This window comes from Falco peregrinus, chromosome 18, assembly GCF_023634155.1.
Source record: "Falco peregrinus isolate bFalPer1 chromosome 18, bFalPer1.pri, whole genome shotgun sequence".
NCBI classification, from domain to species: Eukaryota; Metazoa; Chordata; class Aves; order Falconiformes; family Falconidae; genus Falco; species Falco peregrinus.
Window position 1 is genome coordinate 5,348,545 of NC_073738.1, and position 22,259 is coordinate 5,370,803.

General features: G+C 45.4%; 1 protein-coding gene across 8 annotated transcripts in view; it reads left to right on the forward strand.

The window, feature by feature from the left end:
* The window catches only part of TANC2 (tetratricopeptide repeat, ankyrin repeat and coiled-coil containing 2), a 247,627-nt gene that overhangs the window by 81,604 nt on the left and 143,764 nt on the right, over nucleotides 1–22,259 (forward strand). For 3 of the 8 annotated variants that reach the window (XM_055789876.1, XM_055789878.1, XM_055789879.1), the window contains exons 4-5: nucleotides 9,896–9,967; nucleotides 15,459–15,527. In XM_055789876.1, coding sequence (XP_055645851.1) covers nucleotides 9,896–9,967; nucleotides 15,459–15,527 — 141 coding nt within the window. Of the gene's footprint in view, nucleotides 1–9,895; nucleotides 9,968–15,458; nucleotides 15,639–22,259 lie in introns of all 8 variants that reach the window. The other 5 variants (XM_055789873.1, XM_055789874.1, XM_055789877.1 and 2 more) reach the window with 3 other exon arrangements.

Below are 22,259 nucleotides of genomic sequence, written 5' to 3' on the forward strand. Positions count from 1 at the left end.
CGCCCATCTCTCTTCTCTCTGCACCAGAGCAGGGTTGACATGGTGTCCAGGCGTTAACTGCTTCAGGTTCTTCCCAAACACCGAATTATGGGCATCACTGCCAGAATTCCTTGTAAGATAACTCTTGGTAACTCCAAGCTACGAATTCTAGTACGTGAGATGAAGATGCTCTGCTACGGGTCAGGCTGCTGCTGGGCCGGTACCCGCAGCGAGGAGCGAGGCACGCGCGCCAGCATCACCACGGAAGTGGGGTCTTTCCGTACCACCTCTCCCGCTGGGGTTGTCTGCGCCGCAGATCTTGGAAGTTTGGATTCCAAGGTGTGTTCCTCAGGTCGGAGTTACATTTTTGTTGTATGATATAAGCTGCTTTGCTAATGAAGAGCCTGTCATTTGTGAAAGAGAAGTGCTTGGGAAAGACCCCTTGGGCTGAGAGAAATCGCCGGGGCGGCGGCAGTTGGTGCAGTTTGCTTTTAAGAAAGAAAAATTCCGGGGAAAGCAGGTTAACAGTCTGTGGAGGCAGCGTACCTCATTTAGCTGTTAACTTCATTTATCTTCTGGGTGTCACATGATCTGTTAACGAAAGGTCTTCATCTACTTGTCAGAACAAAATGAAAAGTTAGGAGTAAAATGCAGAACGATGCAGTAATAATGCTGTGCTAGATGGAGTTACCGGGTCCTCTGGTTGTGATAGCGAAGCAGGTATTTTGTCTGAAATAAATCTCTTATCATTGATGGTGCTTTCCATCTCCTATGTATAAGGATAAATATTACATTTACTCCAAACCAGTTATCAAAATACTATTTGAAGTGTTTGCTCACAAATTGTGAGAAAAACATGCCTTCTAACGTAAAATGAGTATTATGTCCAATTATTAAACCTGTTAATTGTCTTGTCTTGTAAAATAGATAATGCTTACATTTAATCCCACGTCAGGGAAATTATTTTTGACTCAGGTGGTTTGATCAGCTTTCTCCAAGGCATCCGTCAAGGTTCCTCAGCCTTTATTGAGTGGGTAGATAAAATTCCATCTCTTGGATCTGCATTTGTGTTTCCTTACAATGGCTTACGAAGAGGCGAGCGCTTTTTATTTTTCTCCTCTGTGAAGGTTTTAACTGTGGCTCCTTTATCTGCTCATCCTGGGTGACTCTGTATTGCCCCTATAGGAGCTTGAAACATAATTTCAGAAAAAATAATTATAAGTTGATGCGCGTAGATTGCTGCAAATTAGTACCTTTCTGATTCAGTGACAGTAAACATTACATTCAGCTGATTACTTCCTACACTGCCCCATTAACTTTTATGTAGTTTCCAAAAAGACCAGCTTTACATTTATTAAATGATTAAAATAGTGAACAAGTGAAGCTATTTCTACTCCTTTTAGCAACTAGATTGAAAGATTGTTCATAAAACCAGTTTTTAGGGACAAGTACTGAGAATTTGAACAGTAAATCTGAAGGAAATTACTCTGATAAATGCAGTGAACCGAGGTGTCTTATGTGGCTGAATTTTTAGAAGCACTGATGTGATTTACCCCAAACCTCATTGACAGAAAATGGAACTTCAGGACTCTGAACGAGTCCAATTCTTTTAAAAATTTACTTCACTGGCCTTAATTTTATATTGAGTTCACATCCTGTCATTTTTTCTTGATACTGTTTTTAAAAAATAGGCGCTTTTTTTAAAGGAGAAGAATTGCAGTATATATTTGACCCACTTAGGGGTAGTCTATACTAGAGAAATTGAGTTAAGGTGAATTTTAAATTCTGTTCTATGTAGAATACTGTGGATGTTGCAGACTTTTTTTAAATTTAAAAGGCTATGAATAAAAATGAGAAGTCACTAAAAATCTTCAGTGTGAACATGCTCCCAATACACATTTTTGAACAACCAGTCTTGAGATTATGAATGGAGTGGGGGTAGGTTGACTTCTGGGTGATCTTTTGTGTTCACCTTGGCTGTTCAGGGTCCCTGGCTGTCTGCTTTTCCCCTTTCTCCCAGCCCTTTGGGCAAATTACAGAATGATGTTTTCCCTGCAGATTGCCTTATCCTCGTGAGATTGTTCCTTAATGAGCTGGGATGCAGCATAAGTACTGCAGGTAGCTGGCCTTTGTTTATAAATTTACATAATGTACTTGTTAATGCCATTTTAAAGTGCACGAAGTACAAAGTGCACATGTATTTTTATAGTTATGGATAAAATCTGTAATGTAATTTCGTAAGCTTTAGTGGCATAACCCAGCCAGTTCTGGTCTTTAGGTGTGCTAACGAAGAGGCAGTAGTGCTGGCACTCTGCACTTCGTCGTGCCCTGTTACAGCCACCACTCCAGAAATAATTTGTTCATAATGTTGAACATTTTATGATATTCGAGGTTATTTTCAAAGCAGTGACTCGGTCGGAGGCAGCACATACCTTATGTCAGTACCGACACCGCGTTTGCTTACTGCTCCACTGTCCAGTGGGACTGTATTTAACATAGAACGAGGTAAAACCCCTTTTAAATCTGTATTCATTTTCCACTTCAGCTAAAATATTTCAAAACACAGCCTGGCATTTCCATTTTCTTAAATACCAGCATTTTGTTCACAAGAAGTAAGATAGTTGTGATGGCCCCTGGATTAACAGTTACCCAATACAATATTGTATTTGTGAAAGCATTGCTGTGACTTCCATCTCCCATAGCCTTCTGTAATTAACTGTACGCAGCTGAACAGCTTTTTTTGTTTTGTTAGGTATTTTCCTTTTTTTTCTTTCTTTTTTTTTTTTTTAATCGGACCAGTGATGTAATTGAGGTGGGCTTTTTCCTTTTTGACATTTTGAAATTTCCCTGCTCAGCTTACCTCTGAAAAATACCTGGTTTGGGGGCATGCTCTCCGCTGCTGAATGAAGAGCTGTTCATCTAGTGTGCGTGGAAGTCTGGGAATTTGAAGTAATTTATATACCATCACCTTTAAATTAATTGCAGAAAAATAATTCTGCACCCAAATAGTATGCCTTGTGTGTCTTTTATGATTTGTCTGAATTATCAAAGCTGTCCATAAGGGGATTCAACATGTTGGAAAGCAGTCGGGGGGTTCTTTTTTTAATGATACAAGGATCAATAAGCCAGATCTGCCCTGTAGTTCCATCAATAAAAGTCGTCCCCTCAACACCAGCCCCCCAGCCCCCCCCGGGAGGTTATTCTGGCAGGTGTAGATGCTTTGTTCTGTTAGTAAATTAATGCAGTTCTTTATTATTATATTAAACATTATTATAATATACTAATTTTAGCACAATAATATTTATATTTGTTTTCTGAAGCAGAAGACCCCCTTTACAAACTAAATAACCAGGAAGGATTTTTGATTAAAATCACTCTTTGAAGTACCAGGCTCGGTGCACGCTCCCTTCCAGCTCCGTTTGGGCACGTTGCACATAGCCCTCCTGGCAGAGCAGCAGGCGCTACGTTTGGCACATGTCATTCCTTAGCCCGGCTGGAATCCATGGGGATTGCTGAGAGCGAGATTTGCAACTGCCTCTCCTACGCCTGAGCCACAGCGATGCCGTGAGGTCCTGGGACCAGCCCGGCTGCCGTCACCGCACACGTTGATCCATCGCCGCACACGTTGATCTGGCGTGCTTTCACCCCCCGTGGCTGTGTGATTTATTTTTTTCCTTTTTTTTCTTTTTTCTTTTCTATTGGTGGTTTTTGCCTGTGTCTGCAGTTTGGGAGCACGATGGCAGTGGGGAGCCACATCGCCTTGCGTTGCGCCGTGCAGCAGGCAGACCTTTCCTTCCGCAGGGGTGCCAGGCTGGGCTGGGATCGGAGCAGTTCCTAACTGCTGGGCTGGCTTTGTGTGAGTCTTCTGTGTTTTGCAAATACAATTTTGATACGGTGCAGATGTAAAGTATTGATTTCTAAGCTGTTACAGCGGAGCACACTCTGTCGGTCGCTGTTAGAGCAGCGGCACATCTAATGCAGTCGGTTCTTGCAGCAGATTTCCCGGCATGCGTGAAGCAGGCTGACCCACCCTTTTATTTTTCTGCGTTAAAAATCGCTTTGTCAGATAAAAGACCTGACAAGACGTTTAGTCACGTTGTGTGTTTTAGGCGCCGTCTGCATGAAATAGGGGAACAGGAATATTGGGCTGTGGGCACGTTATTTTATTTAAAACTTGTTGTCTTTGCCTTGAATGTGAACACCTGGCAGCGAGGTGGTGCTGAGGGTGCTGTGCTGTGTGCTGACGGCAGGTCGTGGTGTTGCAGATGCATCTTGCTCGTATTTACAGACCGGTTTTACTAATTGCGATGCAGTGCTTTGTGCCGTGGGTTTCTTGGGCAGGGTTGCTGAAACCCTTGAGATTTTCTTTTCCCTTGGGGAGCGGTCGTTCAAAGAATGCAGTTGCTGCGTGTATTGGGGAGGATTTGTTGTGTCACTGGGTTTAAATGGAGAACTGGTGGAATGGGGGTGGGGGAGGCAAGCAGGCGAGGGAGAAGAGGGAGGAAGCAGGCGTTTCTCAGCCCCATTTACAGCAGGAGAGGCTGCTTTTCTGGAGCTATTGCCAAACGTGATAGTTGAGCTTGCTTAGTGTCTTTGTAATTGAGAGAAGGAATTAGTAGCTATTGCTGTTTGCTGTATGCTCACCACGTAATCAGCCCCTCGGACAGCCCTCTCTGGGTTTCTGACCCCAGTTTCTGCCTAACAGCCCAGCTGGAGGGATGTTAGGTGCTGATGAGGCAGCATCTTTCTGAAATTAATGTGTAAATCTTAATGGACTTTTTAATCGCTAAGATTTTTAAAAATAAAAAAAACCCACAAAACTTTTCCTCCCTCTTACTGTTATCTACAAGAGAACATGGATTACTGAGTCAATATTTTACTATGTCGTTCACCTCCCTTGCGGCATTTGCAAAAAATAACTGTATTCTGTTTCTCATGGCAACTTTTGTAGAAGCTCCTTAACCAGGTGTGTTTTGGTCTGTTCTGATCTTTATTTTAAATTAACAGGGCTATCTGTTTTCTAGCAATTATTTTACAACTGATTTACTTTTGGTGACCTCTTTAAGATGTTGCATCTGAGGCTTTGTCAATAACTGTGGTGTCTCACCACGCTGACAGTTGTCACAGCAGCAGGGTTGATTGCACTTCCATCAGTGATACTTTCTGCAAACTGTTGTCCGAATAGTAGGTCGTGCCTATAAATCCTAGCTATTGATAAAGCAAATACTAACTACCTAAAATCACGCATAAATAAAATAACTGTAACAGTATCGTGGGAACATCAGAGCCCTGAGAGGCATGCAGAGGTGAACACTATCACCCTTAAACTCAAGCACTCAGAAGTTCAAAAACGTGAGAATTAATGTTCCCTTAGCAACAGTAATTTCCCCCTTTTTTTGCATGTATATTAAGATAACTCTTTAATTATGTATGGTATTGTTCCCTAGTAACCTTGCTTTTCCACTGCAGGGAATGGAGTGTGTTCAAAATTTTGATTTGTAGCAAACAGAGGAAAAAATTAAATAGTTCAATCGTTCAACTCTTAACTGCTGGCTGTTCCTTACCTTCTTCCAGTCCTCTGCCTTTTCTCCATACATTTTCAATCCTGCAGGTACCAGCCTTCTCCACTACCTGGCATTGATTTGTTTGTATTTTTTTGTATTCTATTGTACACATCACGTCACGATTCCTGCCTGCGAGGGAGAAGTGCCTGTGCTGCCCTGGAGGCCCCGTTCTGCCTGCGGGATGCTCCCTGTTCTCTGCTGCTCTTGCTTGGATCGGGAGGGCACGGCAAGGGTGGGTGGTCCGCAGGGTAAGGGGCTTCCTGGGGCAGCCCCCTGCCGCCAGGCTGCCTTCCGTTAGTACAGCGAACCTGTGTTTCGTGTATGCACGCTAGGTGTGCACGTCTGTGCGAGGGACGGCTTTACCCCGGCTGTGCTCATGCTCAGAATGTTCCTCAGCAAGAGCCACTGGATGGTGGGAGAGCGCCCGATGGGCTGTGCCGCCGTTCACCCGAGCTACAGCCTCTGCTGCAACTGCACCAAATGCAGCAGCAGCAGCGTGAGCGCAACCGCGTGCCCACCAAAGTCATACCATACGCTGAGTCATCAGGTTTCTTTTTTCCTTTCCCACCCTCCTAAATTGATTCGGGAAGTTACTTTACTGTGGTCTCTCTCCCCCCCTTGATATATTGTGTAACTTGCAAATGACCCGAGGAATCTATCCCAGGCTCTGGCTTCCGTGCTGAGGTTCCTCTGCTCAAAGCCGGTGGCTCTGGTGGCCAGTTGACCCCCGTTCGCTCCCTGCCGCGGCATCCAAGGGCTTTAGGGAGCAGGACCGGTGGCCATCAGCCCGGTGGCTGGTGCTGGCTCTGGAAGCGTGACTCCTGGTTCTGTTCCACCCAGGTGACTGTGCAGGAGGAGAGGTCTTGTCCTTCCAGGTGATGTTAAATGGATTAATTCCTGCTTGGCCATGAAGTATTCCAGCAGTACTGCTGCTGGCGGGCTGGCACCCCGTCTCTGTAAGCTCCCATCGTGTCTTTTTTAAATTTACTGCACTTAAAAAATACCTGCTTTGCTTCAGTAGGGAAGCTGACTTCTGAGAGGCCCAAACCTACTAATTTTGGGCTAAAACCTCTAATAGTTTTTTTTCTTTTAAAATAAAGAACGTGCTTGTCTCCTAGATTTATTCCATTGTAGAATATCCAAGTAGCATTTAGAATCTGTCTTCCAGGCAGCAGCTGGCTTTTCTTCCCTACTGAAAACGGTGTCGAGGAAAAACCTTGTTGCTCCCCTTTGTGGAGGAACCGGGTTTTGGAAGAGCTGCAGAGCGGTTGTGATGAAGCGCGGGTTGACGCGTTGATGCTCCGCTTCCCCTCTTGCACCTCGTGGTGTCAAAGCAGGCGATGCGCTCCTGCTCTCGGTCTGCAGCCCAGCACTGGGTAAGGGGGGCTCTGGTTGCTGAGATGGTTACAGGTCCCCAGGGAATGTTTTTATCTTTTTCCCTGATCTTCTGAATGCCCCAAGCAGAGGAATGATGCTGGATCACGTTTGTCTGCAACAAGCAGATCTGGAGCCGGTGGGAGCGTAATCCCGGCTGGGTGCGGAGGGCAGACCTTAGATCTGCAGGAGTGGGATGGGGCTGTGCTACGGCAAGACTGTGCTGAGGGTGCGAGGGCAACATGACTCTTTAAAAGAGCTCAGTTATATGGAAAAAAAATAATAATTGTAGGAGTGAGCACGGGTTCATGCTTGGTCTGTCCCTTCATCTCCAGAATCCATCCCACCCAGCCACATGGACTAGGGAGGTCAGGCATCCCTATGCTATTAGATTTTAAGCCCAATTTAGTCCTTCAAGTCCTTTATTAATTTATTTTTTCCCTAACTTTCAACACTCTTCCATCTCCATTGGGCATATATTAGAGTTTGGGGTGTTACGTCGCTCTTTCAGATCAATTGGAATAAGAGCATTTTAAAGTTCAGTTGGAACATCTGTTTATGATAGTGAAACGGTTATTACCATGATGAAATATTGGCTGCCTTTGGCATTCAAGAGTATTGAACTGAAATGAGAGTTAAGTTGTTGTCTAAATCTTACTGCAAAGCACCACGGAAAAAGTTATTCTCAGAATTCAAGAAAACTTAGAAAGCAATTTCACGTCCCCAGACATTCCTTTTGTTTTAAAAGTTATATTATATATAGTTATAAAAACCAAAAATTGCATTAGATTTTGAAGTCTTATTTCAGAGTTTCAGAGTTTTTTTTAAAAGTGATTTAACACAACTGTGTAGCATTGTACTGTCCACAGGGACCTCTGGGTTGTTCTGGTGGCAGGAGGGGCTGTGGGGTGCATCAGTGCCGCGCAGCCAGACCCTCGCACGTGTGAGCTGCAGCGAGGGCACGTCCTGCAGCATCCCCTCCACCAGCGCCCACCTCCACCGGCACCGCTCCAGCCCCCAGCCCGCTCCGCACCGGCGGGGAGAGGTTTGCCAGGACCCGCCTGTGGATTAGCTGGGCTGTACCGGTGAGGTGTCTCTTCTAGCATTGCTTCCAATAACTATCAAAAACTGAGTTTGTCTTTTGGTGAGGATTGCATGGCTTTTGATAAATACAGGGTTATACTCCTGGCTTTACGACTGTGACTTTGTTTGTAACCCTCGTCTTCTGAAACTTTCCATCCTTATAGTTATCTTCCATTTGTTTATTTATGTTTGGAACTCAAAGGGTTGGTTTTTTTTGTTTTCTTCCTAACTTAGAGGTTGTCCACGTGGGCTCGTAGCCGGGCGCCTCTAGCAGTGATGATTCTATCTGTGTGCAAAGCCGTGTTCAAAACCAACATTGTGTATTACAAGCGAAAATACCGAGATAGTGATCTATTATTACTCTTTTATGCCAGCTGGACTGTAGGAAGGCTCACTGCTACTCATCCCAAGAGGGTTCCTCCAGGCTGACATGGCTCCTGTGAGCACGTCAGGACTGCAGTCATGTTTGCAATGTCACATCCTCCTTGCAGCCAGGGCAGGAAAGCGAGGAAGTCATGGTCTGAGCGCCTGGGACGCCTGGCAGTTGTGGTGGCTTATCGGGACCGAGCTGGTCGTCACAGGGTTTCTAGGTGGCTTTCGGTGGCGTTGCGGGGCTGGCCGTGCCGTGTGGCTGCTGCGTGAGCAGGGCAGGACGCAGAGGGGACAGCAGGACAGCACGCTGCATTGCTTGCACCAGCCCAGGTGCCTGCACGGTGCTTCAGGGACACAGGGGGCTGGGAGTGTTTTGCCAAGGGATGAGGGAGCAAACCCCCCTCCATGGCCTGGGCTGTGGCCCTGCTTTTGGGGGGCTGGGGGTGGGCTTCAGTTTTGGGTCACCGTAGCAGTTGTGCGGTGGTGCTCCAATACACGACTTGCCTTTGGAGCCAGGCTAACAGATGTAATTCGCGTATTGTATGAGTTGATAAAGTCGAATTAATTTATGGCGTAACAAATAATGCTGGGGATATATGGATATAAACGTATCAGAGTGCAGCTGCTTTTAGTATAATCAAAAAATAAAAATGCTAAAATAGACTATTGAGTTTTTAAACAGCTATTTAAGAATTCAGTTACTTCAAAACTATTTTTAAAGATTCTAAAAGCTTCCCCTTCCCCTACCATAAGGTGTAATAACCGCTGAAATAGATCCTGCTTTTAAATGTCTGGTTTTGCTTTTTCACAGTCTGCATAGCTAGACTTCTTTTTGCTTTCAGCTGGCATAAACCCTGTGTACTCAAGCATCTATATTGATGTGCATATCTATTGTTTCTAATCTGGTCAGTTGATCAATGAAGACCAGCATGTAATTAATTCTATAATATTGCACACAATGTCCCACTCTACGTTTATCCAGATGGATTTGTTATTTGTTAACAGTAGCTGCTTCCCTAAACAGTTTCAAGAGGATATAATGAGAGTGGTTTTGTTCTTCCTAGCCTTCCCGTTTTTTAGCTGACAAATAATTTTGAAGGGAAGCAATTTCAGAGAATATTCCTTTTTATTTATTTTTTTTTTTCTTTCCCCTTCTTTTTTCTGGATCTCTCTCTTCAAATGCTTAATATTTGTTGATATTTTGATATAATAGTCCAAAGTGAAGGAACTAATTGAAGATGCACGATTTGGTTACTATTTCATTCAAATGTCTGTGGAGGTCAGCAGGAGAAGTTAAAAGCCTGCTTGTATCCTGAGGACCTCACAGATCTCATTTCCAGTGAGCTGGGGAGAAACTGGAAGGGACACCAAAGGAGTCAGCAGCTTGCCCCAGTTTCAGTCTGCAAGAGGGACCTTTGGTTCTGCTGTTCCTACGAGATAGGTGATGGTACTCAAGGAAAAGTTGCGTCTGCCTGACCTGTCCACTATGATGTTCTACTTCTGCTGTTTTGGTTCTCATGCAGATGGAGGGAACGAGGAGCCACCAGACCGAAGACAGGCAAGTGTAGACTCCCGTCAGAGCCGATCTGGGCAAGGTAAACGTTAGTGTTGTTCTGCCTCAGTCACTCGTTTCTCATTTGTTGACCTTTTATATATAACGTTTTGTGTTTTTCGTAAGACTGTGTCAGCCGACAGAGTTTTGTAACCATCGTTATGATCCACATAGCTACAAATTTACTAATATTCACGACCCAGACTAGCTTTGTATAGTTGGAAGGCGTTGAGACCAACCCGTGGGGCGGCGCAGGCGTACCTGTAGGTGTGCGGCATCGGCGTTTTGCAGATGGAGGGACGGAGCTCTGCATGAGGGTGGTTGTTGGGGCTGGTGTAAGAAGTCTTCAGCACGTACCAGTGCAGATCAACAGGTCACTCGGTGGCCGCTTGCCTTCCCTGTTGATTGCAAAGGGGAGAACCTGGCAGGTTCTCAATAACCAGGTGGTCCTTCCCCCGGAGCCCGTGATGGGATGGATTGGGGGGACCTCTGTGCTCCTGTCTGGGGCTGAACATCTGTGTGGTACCTCTTCTGCTTTGTTTTGTTTTACTCTACAGCAACAGGGCAAAATGTCCCAGGAAGAGAGTAGTAACAGCAGGTTTTATATTGTTTAAGTAATGATTTGACCAACTCTTGTTGAGTAGCCATCCTTCACAGTAGGCTCGGTGTCAAAGCCCCCGCTAGAGCCGTGTAATGGCGTTTGCTGCCACTGACAACAGCAGCATTTTGATTCCTGCTGGCTTACGTGTCCTTTGGAGTAGCTTACTTAAAGTTTTAAGTGTTTTCTCATTTGTGAGGGTTGTGAGAACGCTGGTATTTTCACGGAGCTCTTGAGACTAAGAAGCATTTTTTGGAATTATGGCTCTGGTCAGTGCTGCGTTGACTTCTCTTTGGGATTGTGGCAATCATTTTCTTTCCAGTTAGGTTCAAGTCTGTTGCTGTCATGATGTCCTACTACACAGACGTTTTCTCCAGAGCAATGTTCCTTTTTGGCAGTATTCCTGTGTTGCCCGGGTAAAATTTTTGCAAGTGATTGAAGCCTGCGATCAGAATTAGGGGGATCGGAATTTAGAGTTAAAACCCTGAAGCCCTGTGAAATGTCAACAGCTGAAACTGCCCTGTTAACAGAAGATCTTTGAATTATCTTTTTGTTACTCTTTGAAAATGTGTTATTTTAAATTTTCTTATTTCAAAACATAAGAGCTAAAATTAGGAAGGAACAAGGGAATTCAGAGCTGCCTGTACCCCAGGATAGCTCACATACAAGTAGAGTTTCCGTGCTTGGAGAAGACAGGATGAATGGGGCTCTTGCCCAGGCACTGTCAGCTCAGAGATGGTTCTGGTGTGTTATTCCGGAGGCCGAGCCTGGCCCGCGTTGGCTGCCGTCAGTCCCGTAATGTCCTTTCGTTTGTCTGGGCTTTGTCCCTTGGCTCGTTGTTACAAGATGCAGCTGCTGGTGGGACTTGGCCGCTGGGTTCCCCTGCGCTTGTTTCAGGCACTTCTGCTCCCTCCCTGTTTGTTCGGCATCTCGGCTGCTGTGGAAAAGTACCAGTTTGGGGCAGAGACCGTGGGCTTTTTTTGCAAGTACTTACTTGCTGAAGAATGAGCAGCCTGTCCCCGTTTGCCTCAAGGGGTGTGACCCTGGGAACTGCAGTAGCTAGCGAGATGGGTCAGTGTGAGAGGGAGCAGAGGGGGAAATGGGTCAAAAATACTTCCAGCTTCTTGGAGAAACAAGCTCCTGTGCTAAATATTTCCGCTTGGATCGATGGATGCAATTGTAGACGCGGGATATCTGCAGCGTGGAAGAAGTCTCTCTGCTCCATAGGAGTGTTCTCTTTCACTTGGCCCCGGGCAGTCTGTAAGCTGCGATCTGCCTGCGTGTCCGACGGCTGGTTCTCACGCGGACGGATTAAGGGGTGCGTTATGCTCAGATAAACCAGCCAGCTGAAATGAGGCACTCGTCGTACTTCTGTTTAAATGTCCACTCGCCGCGTGTGATGCCCAAGCGTTACAGCTGCCTGGAAAGTGTTATCATCTTGGCAAACTTCAAAAAATTGTTTATTAGTTCATATATGCACTTTGCAGTAACATCTTAAGTATATTTTATAGACAAACCATCAAAGTTCCAGTTCAGCTGGGAATGATCCCTAATTTGAGGGTTTGAGAAACCCAATATTTTTTCTGACTGAAACAAATTGTAAGGCTGTTTCAATTTACCTTGTTTGCGTGTTTGTTTGCTCTGTCGAGGATGAGAGAGGAAATTTTGTCATCTGTGGAATGAACATAGTGTGTTGTGGGTATTTTGTGAGTTCACTAGTTTTGTTGCAAAGCATTTGAATTTTAAGAGGGAAAACACTCCTGAAGACTTTGCAAAGATAGAGTTACTTTATTTCTGTATAAGACAGTGCCCAAAGTTGCCCTTGGCTTTGGGTAAAGATTGGTCAGAGATACTGGGAACTTACACCATAATAACCAGTGACACACACACACTGACTTGTGGGTCTTTCTCAGACCTTAAGCTGCGGAAGATGCCTGATGTTCATAGTTCAGAACCTGAAATCTAGTCTGAGGAAATCTGAAGTTTAGTTTTAAGAATCAAAATCAATGACGGAAAATCTTCTTTATGTGCCTGCTGCCAAATGTATTTTGAAAAAACATCGTAGCTTGTTTTTGTCGATGCTGATGCCAGTTTTGGCACCGATGCTGGTTTGTCTTTCCTGGCACTTGCAGGTGATTACGAGTAGGCTTGCAGAGTCAGCAGAGGTGTCCAGCTTGTGATAACCCTGGAAAAAACAAGGTCCTTGATCAGCTTATGTCAAGTAAACTGTATCTGGAGCTAGTAATTGCAGTTGGCAGTGCGGAGCTGGAAGAAGTCAGGGTGTTTTTTCTTGCTACACTAGCGGCATGCTATCAAATTATGCCCTCCTGGAAAAATTATGGCCAACTTCCCTACTAAAGCCACTGCATCTTTTGGATGAGGAGCAAAAAACCATAGAAGCAAGACCATCAATCGAGTTTGAGCTCTGCTGAGCAGTGGTGCTGCCCCGTCTGTGCGAGATGTGGGCTCGCTCTCCAGCAAACCTTGCTTGTCCTGTCTGCACGAGGTGCTGCGTCACGTCCGATGGGAAGAGCCCAGCGAAATGGCACCTCTGCAGCTGTGGCCATCGTGCGTGGCCGTGCTGGTCGGATGGTGTCAGGTGGGAGGGAGACCCCAGGGTGGTGCTCGGCTGCTGAACCAGGGTGGGCGGGTGGCTGCTGTCTCCCTTGACTGCTTTTGTAGTCCATGGAGAGGTCATGGATGGAGTCAGGGGGTGTCCAGGATGGGGTGGTTCTCTTCCTGAAGCAGAACCTAAACTCTCATCGCTTCTAGACGCGCTCCTAGGCTGCGTGCTTGGATGTGGGCACTGAAATTCGATGAGCGGAACGCACTTTCAGCCCATGCAAGTACTGCCGGTGTGTGTGACTGAAGGCAGCCGATGGGGTGCTTTGGAGGTGGAGATGAGCACAGCTGTGATATCTGTAACGAAGCGGTGCTGGTGGTTGGTGGGTTGCAGTGGCACGCGGCAGCTTCGCTTGGATGGGCTGGGGTTGAGAGGCGAGGCTGAGCCGCTGCTCGTGTCGAAACTGCAGGGGAACGGTGGTGAGGCAAGAGTTCTAGTTTTTTCTGACTCCAGCCATTTTTTTTTAATCTAAGTATCTATAAATACATATCTATTTACATGTGTGTGTATATATATAAAAGACACGATACTGTCAGATCATCAACTTTTAATTAAAATAAAATACAATGATCTGTTTCCCCTTAAAGGGATGTACTCCATTAGAGCATTCATGTGCACGCTTAATTAAAGCAGCATGAAATGAATAGAAAAACATCAGTGTCTGGCTCACAGTTTGTGGCAATAATGACAATCTCCGATGAATAAAACGTATCGAACTGTAGTGTACTTACTAGAGCATACTGAAGTTAAAAAAAAAAAACCAAAAACACACAAACCACCTCTGCAAGGATTAGGCTTTCAATATATATTGAGTAAATTGCTGTGAATGTGCCAAGTGTTCAGTAAGCAAGAGAGTAAAAGTTGTATTTTGAACTGTCAGAAAAAGTGCACGTGTCAAGTGTGTTAGTGTTTGTTTTGGTTCCTTGTAAAGAACGATACAAAAATGCGGAGAAATGTTCCTGAAAGTTGGCAGCAGCAAGGGATGGATTTTAGCCACAAACGCCGCTCCTCCAAGCACGCTGCAGGAACTTGGCCAAGTTTTTTGACAGTTGCTTCAATATGGGGTTTTCCTCTGATAGTAACCGATATGTTGGGTTGTTCCCGTTGGCCTCTGGATGTCTGGAGGGAAGTTGGTCCATCGCCTCCTCTGGAGTACCCCATGTTTGAGGCATTTACTCTTCTGTCTTCTCCCCCCTTTTGCCTGCCGAACCTTCCGTCTGGCGGTTACATCCTCTTTGCAGCACCTCCTCGCAAGGCACCGAGAGCAGCACGGCTATCGAACGGAGATAATGGAAGCCTTTATGGAGGAAAGTAGGCATTAAAAGCTGAAATCCATCTCTTAAAGGTGTGGCACAAGTGTAGTCGCCTTACATTATCAGTAATGAAATATTAACGTGAACAGTTTCAGGTTGTTTTTGCAGATGAATGATTAGCCGTCTCTGTTAAGTTGTTCATCTTACTGGCTGGAGGTGGAGAGCCCCATGTCCTTGACCCTGGGGGGTGGAGAGCCCCATGTCCTTGACCCTGGGGGGTGGAGAGCCCCGTGTCCTTGACCCAGGGGGTGGAGAACCCAGTCTTCTTGACCCAGAAGTTTCCATGTCCTAAAGCTGATGGGAGGAACCTTACGGCTCCCAACTCGTGCTGGTCTGGAGCACCTGCCCTTAATTTGTCATTTGTATTTATTGCAACAGTTAGTGTGCTGTGCCTTCACTGTTCTATCTCCACTTGTTGTCATGTTACTTGGTGTCTTCCACGTGGATCCGTAGCGGTGTGGCTCCCATATGGGCGCTGTGCATCTCTGGGCGCTTCTGTACGTTTGTTGGGGGAGAGTCGGCCGCGGTGGCTGCCTTCGGAGGCTCTTGTTCGTTTGTTTGTTTATTTGTTTTGAGCCTGAGGTCCTGGTGTTGAAATTGAATTCAACTGGAAGTTGTTTGTTTTTTTTTAATTAGAAATCCACAATTTAAATGCACGAAAAGCTTACCAGTAAAAAAGATGATTCTTTTTTCTGAATTACATATAAAACTGGTGACTCCAGGACTCTGAATGACAAACAAAAAAAAAAAAATACCAAAAGTCAATTCTTCATGGTTATGCTGTTTGTATTCTAAAGAGGTGTGCTGAGATGTTCCAGAAATATACCTTCTTCAAAGGAAGCACCGAGGCGGTGCCAGAAGAACGGTAGCAGCCGTCCCCGCTACCTGCGGGAATGGTGTGCAGCAGGGCGGCTCCGTGCATCCCCTGGCGAGTGCTGATAAAAGCAGGAGGCTCCCTTGTCTGCTAACCAGTTCCTTTTTGTGTTTCTATTCCCGCCAGGCACCTCCACAGAGAACGACTGTGCTTTTGAACCCGACTACGCTATTCCGCCACTCCCAGTGACCGAAGGTATGCAGCACATTCGGATTATGGAGGGCATGTCCCGCTCCCTTCCATCCTCCCCCTTACTCACACATCAGTCTATCAGTGTTCGGCTCCAACCTGTGAAGAAGTTAACTGGTAAGGACTTTAAATAAAGTTCAGTGGGGCTTTTAAGGTCCGTTGGTACAAAAATCTGTAAGAAAGCGCTTTGAACAAGCTTCTGTATACGAGTCATCGTTTGTTTATTACAGCAGCTACTTCAGTCCAACCCAGGAACAGATTGGATTTCACGCTGACAGAGAGATCTTTCTGTTCTGAAAAGGATCTCTCTGTTTTACAAATATTCTCTAGTTTTCGGAGAAATTTCGAGCAGAGCGTGTTTCAGTTCCACTTTGTACTGTGGTTTATGCACAGGGGAAGTGGTACAGTAACTTAAAAGAACCTTATGCTAAAATTCTGAATGCTGAGAGAATACATCAGAAAAATGATAAACTTATACAGCAAAGTAATATTTCCCACCCCCGTAGTTCATGCATGATCTTAAACTGTTTTGTTTAATCTGCTGGGATTGTGGTTGGAACACCTAGAGATTGTAAAGAAGTTGGATTTTTAAAAGCACTCGGAGTCTTAAAATCCGTTTAAAAGCCTGACATCGTATTTCTGTTGGTAGCAGTTTAGAGAAACTTGCTGCTTGCCTAAAATCTGACATCCCTCCGTGCCCGTCTTGAAAAACCATCACCCAGTGTTCTGCGTTTGTGCTGAGAGAAACCGCGCCAAAGAGAATTTTTACCCAGTATAATCTGACCTGTGCTTGCAAAAGGGAGCTCCGATCCACTTTGTACCTTTTGTTTTCCCTGCCCTCTGGTGAAAGGAGAAATTGAAAAGGATGGGAGGAGGAGGAGGAGGAGATTCCTGAATCGTGATGGAGTCACTGGGCAGGGTCTCGGGGTGGTCCGAGCCCTCTCGGTAGCAGCAGAACTCCCGAGGTACGGGAGAATCAGGTAGATAAAGAAATAAAAGGATATGAAAATAGTTTAAAAAGAAGTTTTAGTGCCTTACTCAGCTGCCTTCAACGTGAGTTTCCCATCGCTGAGAACCTGTGAAGCGTGGCTGAAGGGCTGTCTTAAAATGGGAATGCCTGTTGGTGGGAATGAGGATAGCTCCATAGCTGCAAGGCCGGTCCTTCAGGAGGGCTGCTGGTGGACACTGGGAGGGACGCGTGGGGTTTTGTGGATTTGGGGTTTTTTTGGAAACGCCTCTTTCTTAGGAGCATCCTTCAGTTTGCGGTCCTGAGTCGGGGCTGTGCAGCTGGATGTTCAGACCTGCTGTCTGTCTGTCTGTCCGTCAGCGGTGCCTTCTCCTTTGCGGACCGGCTGGGAGCGCGGCGTGGCGCTGAAACCAGCTGCGCTTCCCAAAGGTCGGCGTTGGCTTAGAGAACCATAAAATTCACTAGCGGCTTACAAAAGCAGTTTCAAACTGCAATCTATTTCAGCTTAGTGTCTCTAAAACCTTGTTATTTTTTATTCTCCAGTAAGGATACACTGCTTGCAGCACTTCATGGGTGGAAATTCTGTGTGTGCTTGGCTTCCCCCCCACCCTCCCCATCATACCGTGTAGTAATGGGTAGGTGTGGAATCCACAACCTTCCTGCCACGAAAAGCATAGGTTGTGAAAAAAGACAAAAATAAATCCAGGCTATTTTTTCCTTCTCACAGCGTGTCTGTGCTTGGTTAATTTATAGTGTGATGTATAGCTTGTTTGTTACTGCTTTTCCTCAGATTTCTCCCATGTTCCTCACATTCATCCCGTTTCCTCTTCCTCTTAGTTGATGAGTTACTCACAGGGGTTTGCTTCCTTGTTTTGTGTGCCTGCCTTAGTAGGGGCAGCTAGTACTAGCCAGTTCCATAGACCTTTTTTTTTCAGTTGGGAAAGGATAAAAATATATATTTTACATATAGTGTAGGCCTTTGTAGCATCTTTATCTTGTTCTTTGCCCTTCTGTTCCCTTCTTTTGGCCGTAAACCTTTGTGTTTATGTGTGTGTTTATATTTGTGTTATCTTATGTGTGCTCTCCTGTTGAAGCTCTTGAGTAACTTTATATTCACGTGTCTGCTTGAGCAGTTCGTTGCTCTTCTCTGAAATACACGCAGAGGGTTTGGGCTCAGCCCCGTGGAAGGAGAAGTTTTTCTTACACCGCCACAGCTCCGTTTCGCTAACACCTCCCAGCCTGCTCAGCGAGCTGCCGTGGTGGGGGGCTGTGGGACCCCCGGCTTGTCAACAGGCGTTAACCTGCTCCCACCTCCCCAAACCACCGTTTGTCCCGGGCAATTAAGCTCCGTGTGTTCATAAATATCTTTTTCCAGGTGGAAACAGATCAGACTCCGTCTGGCTCCAGACTTGGAAAGCTTTTGTTGGATTTTGGCAGGGCTGCCGAGTCCCGCTAGTTCCTCAGAAGACCCGATACTGGAATTCCAGCAGTGACTTTGGCCGGGGGGGGGGGGGGGTTCAAAGGAAGGGGTGGTGATTCATGGAGACTTCAGGGCTGCAGGCAGCTCACTGAAACGTGTCCTCCAACACCAGTGAGGTGGGCTTGGAGAGCCAGACGTTCAGCTGGTGGAAATCCATAGTCCTCCGTCAGTCTGGTTTGGAAACCGCATGTGCTGAAACCTAGAGCTGAACAAGGTGTGTGCAGAACGAGGTGACAGCAATAAAATGCTGTTAATTGTTGTTACACAAAATCAAGAGAAGTGTAGGTTCCTGGGTTTGTTTGGAGACTTGTTTTGGGGCCACACGAAATAGCAACAAAAAATACTAAACAAAATATATATTAAATATTGTGCTCCGGCTCAACCCAGTCCGGTATAGCATGAAATCCCATGCTGATGTTTTGCACGTACACATCTTGATGACTCCGGTGGAGCTCCTGATACGCTTAGAATTCCAAGTGTGTTTCAGTGCGTTGATGGAGTAGCGTGATTTTTTTAAATTATTAGTTTAATTTACTGTTGATATTGTAAAAGGAAGGTGTTTATTTTAACTCCTTGTGCAGTCATTATAGGGATTTGTTTGCTTTCATTAAGGTAACGTGAAGGAACAGGGAAAGTAATGCTTTCCGCTCTTTGTTATTCATAGTATTTATCATGTTTCTTCAACTATTCCTTATCATCTGTCTCTTATTTATGACTAATCTGAGGGATTTTTAAAAAAACATAAAAATCCCTCCACAGCAGAAAGAGATGGCTGTTTGCGGACTAGCCATTGCCTCTATCCGTAAATAAAAAGGATTTTGCCAGGGGACATGGACTGGCAGTTCATAAAGATCCTCCTCGATTTTTATTCATTAGTGAAGCAGCACAATCTGTAAAATAAAGAAAATTTGGAGAGAACGTTAGATTTGTGAAGACAAGTTCACAGGTTTGCATTATTTTCGGCTGTGTTTCTCCCCAGTCTTGCTCAATACACCTCTCTGATTTTACTGAAACTTGTAAGTGCCGTCACAGTGTGCTCAGAATCTGGGGGGATCGATAAGCAACTTGGTTCAGAAATCCTGGTGTGGCTGTGGGAGCTTTCAGATAAGCAGCCAGCAGCCTGACAGGCGATGCATGGAGACATTTCACAACGTCTCGCTGGCTCTGATGGTTTCCTCTTCTGCTTTGTCTCGTTCTGCTGTCCAGTTGTTAAATCTGCACAATAACGGCAGTGATTCCTTTTGGAAAAGGGATGAGGGTGATTCTGGGAAACTGAAGTATTACAAAGAGAGGCTTTTGTCCGTCTGACAGTTGCCACATGGATCTTTCAAAGCGACCTTCAGAGCACAGAAAATTGTTGAGAAATTATCCAGTTGTAGGGGCTTTTTCATGCTGTTTGCTTCTTACATACATTTGTGTGTGACTAACTCATTCATGTCATAATTTCCATATCTGTGGTTGGGTAGCGGAATGGTATCATTTGTTACACAAAAAACTTTGTTGTCTTGGTTTGGTCCCCGTCGTCCCCCCCCCCTAAAGATTTCATTCTTAAGACCATTTGCAACAAAACATGACTGTACCAGCATCTGCACTTACACTTTCTAGAACTCTTCAGAGATGAAAATTTAAATACGAAAGACTTTTCAGGCTCTTCATGAGACAGTTTGCTCACATTTAAGGGCTAAAGTATCTCGCATCATTCTGGATCTGCACGGTCCGTCCCGGTGTAGGGGAGTGGGTTTTCAGCTCCAACGGGGAGGGGAGAGCAGCGACTGGGATGGCCCCTTCTCATGGGCATCGGGGTGTCACGTCCATTTGGGGTTTGACTTTGCCCTCAAAAAAGGAGAAGAAACCTGTATGGTGCAGAGAAACTTGCCCAGCAGAAACTGCGGTGCTATCCATCTGTTCACTTACTTATAATGCAATCGTTTTAAGTTCTTAACCTGGCTGAGTTGTAAACAAGCCAGCTTTTCATCCGCAGAGAAGTTAGAATGTCCACTTTTGGTCCAAAGCCATCAGAACACGTTATGCAGAGCGTTGGTTTTCTTTCCAGAGGAACTGAGGTCACTTGCTTACATGTTGATATCTGGGTTTTCTGTGTATGGAGACTTGGCTGGATTTGGAGGTTGATAAATATTCAGTATGGTCACAATTTTCACTCTGCTGAATAGTCTGGTAATTAAGAAAAACTGAGGTCATTGTGGCTCTAAAGGGTGAAGTAATAGTAAGCATAAGTAATCAGCTCTCCCTCTCCTGCCTGGATAACCTATTGTTTAGCAGTGGCTAAGGACATATTTTAAATCAGTGTGTTCAACCTCAGTTTATGCTGTTTAATAATTTATTTATTTTTATAATGGTGGCTTTATTAGCAAGTGTCATGTGAAAAATACATGATAAAAAGAAAGAAGGAAGACCCAACCCAAACCCTGCCAGCCCAGGATAAGTATGCAGAAGGCACCATTTTGATTTCTCTCTGAAATAAAATCAGTCCTCAAAAAGTTACCGTGCTTGCCGGGCAAAGAGAGGAACCATTTCCAAAGCCATTGGGTTAAATATTGTACTGCACATCAAAAGTGTATTATTGATGACTCAAAGCCATGGCTGAAATGAAAATAATGCAATTGCATTGTGTGCCTTCGTTCAGGGAAGCATCGCTTTTCAGGAGGGTGCTTACAGAGATGAATGTATCTAAGTGCTTTGCTGAATCAATGCCAAAAATAGTACCCGGTGTCGTATTAGGTTAATATATGAGATACTGGGCTGAAAGGCTCGGCTAGCGATGCTTTATTCTGTTACTGTGGAACCCACCATGTGCAAAGGGTTTGCACAAAGCCCTGTGCCACACCTAACTCCTCCTCGGGACAGATTTTTCATTTGCATGCTGTAAATTTATATGCGCAGGGATAATTTTATTCGTCACCGTCACTTGGCTATTTCTGGGTTTTTTCCGATGGAATGGCAGATTGCAAGCTTTAGGGTTCTTTCGGAAAGAGCGTGTGTGTGCGAGTGCCCATGCACGGAGGGGGAGGGGAGAATATTATCAAGAAATTTAGGAAAGAAATCACGTTTTTTCTAAAAAAAACCTAGACGTTTAGGTTTGTATTCTCAAAGGCCTCATTCCTCCTCTATCCCACGTGAATTAGATGCTTCAGCGTCTTTGAAGACATGGACCTGAGGAATTGGTTTCATTGCAAATCCCCTGCTTTGAGAACATTCCTCCCTTGTGCTTTGGGAATGCAAGAGCTTTCCCTAAGAATAAACTTCATAGAAACAAGCAGGAACGTTCCAAGGTGTGTTCAGACCATTAATAGCATCCTCTTTGCTAAAGAAATCTCCTGCTCTTTCACTAGATCCGTCAAAGATGGCCAAAGCAGAGCCAAGCAGGATGGATACTCACTCTTCCCTGTGACACCAGCAGGACCCACCATCATGGTTCTCAGCACCCTCCAGTTCCAGCCGGGCTGGGGACACCCATGGGCAGTGTCCCCTGTGCCACCATCACCCTGTCATTTGTAGTGCTGGGGTCTTCGCGTCACCCTGTCCCTCGGCACCCGCCTCGGTATCTCTTGGGAGTAGCCATGGGATTCTGTCTTCTTCCTTCTCTGTATCTTCAGCAGATGGTTAAATATTCTTGATGTTAATTGGAATTGTGGGAGTAAACAACCTGAGATCTCTGTGCTTGAAAAGTTTGTTTCTTGTTTAATGGTGACAAACCCAGATTAATAATTGCAGCCCTCTGGGACCTCTTATTCTCTGGAAACTAATGCAGTCACTCAGCTGGACGTGGAGGTGAGGGCTGGTGAGGCTCTTGCTTTGAGTGTGCGCGCAGGAGGGGAGCTGGCCCTGCTAGTCCATTTGTTCAGATACACTAGGGGAATCCACAGACAGGATTTCTTAAAAGTTCAGAAGTTGATTCTGAGCAGAGACTTCAGAACTACGGTGTTGTGTCGGCTTTTGGTGAAATAGTTGCCATGCTCCTGATCGCGGAGTACTGTCTATTGCAGCGCGTGCATTCAGTGAAAAACGCCTGATGATGACTGTGTGAAATGACGTGGTTTGCTCTCTCGGTGTTACAGCATGGGATGTAAACCTTGTCTCGTTTGTAGCTTGCTATGGCAGCTCTATGTAGGGGCTGGCTTTCACCCCACTGCTTTGTCTGGAGATGCTTTAGGGGCACTGCCAGCCTCAGTTGCCAACGGTGACTGGCCTGCAGGTGAATTTGGGACTATTTTCCTGCCTCCAGGAGGAGTGGCTGGGTCTCTGGTCGGTGGCACTGCCGCTCAGACACTCA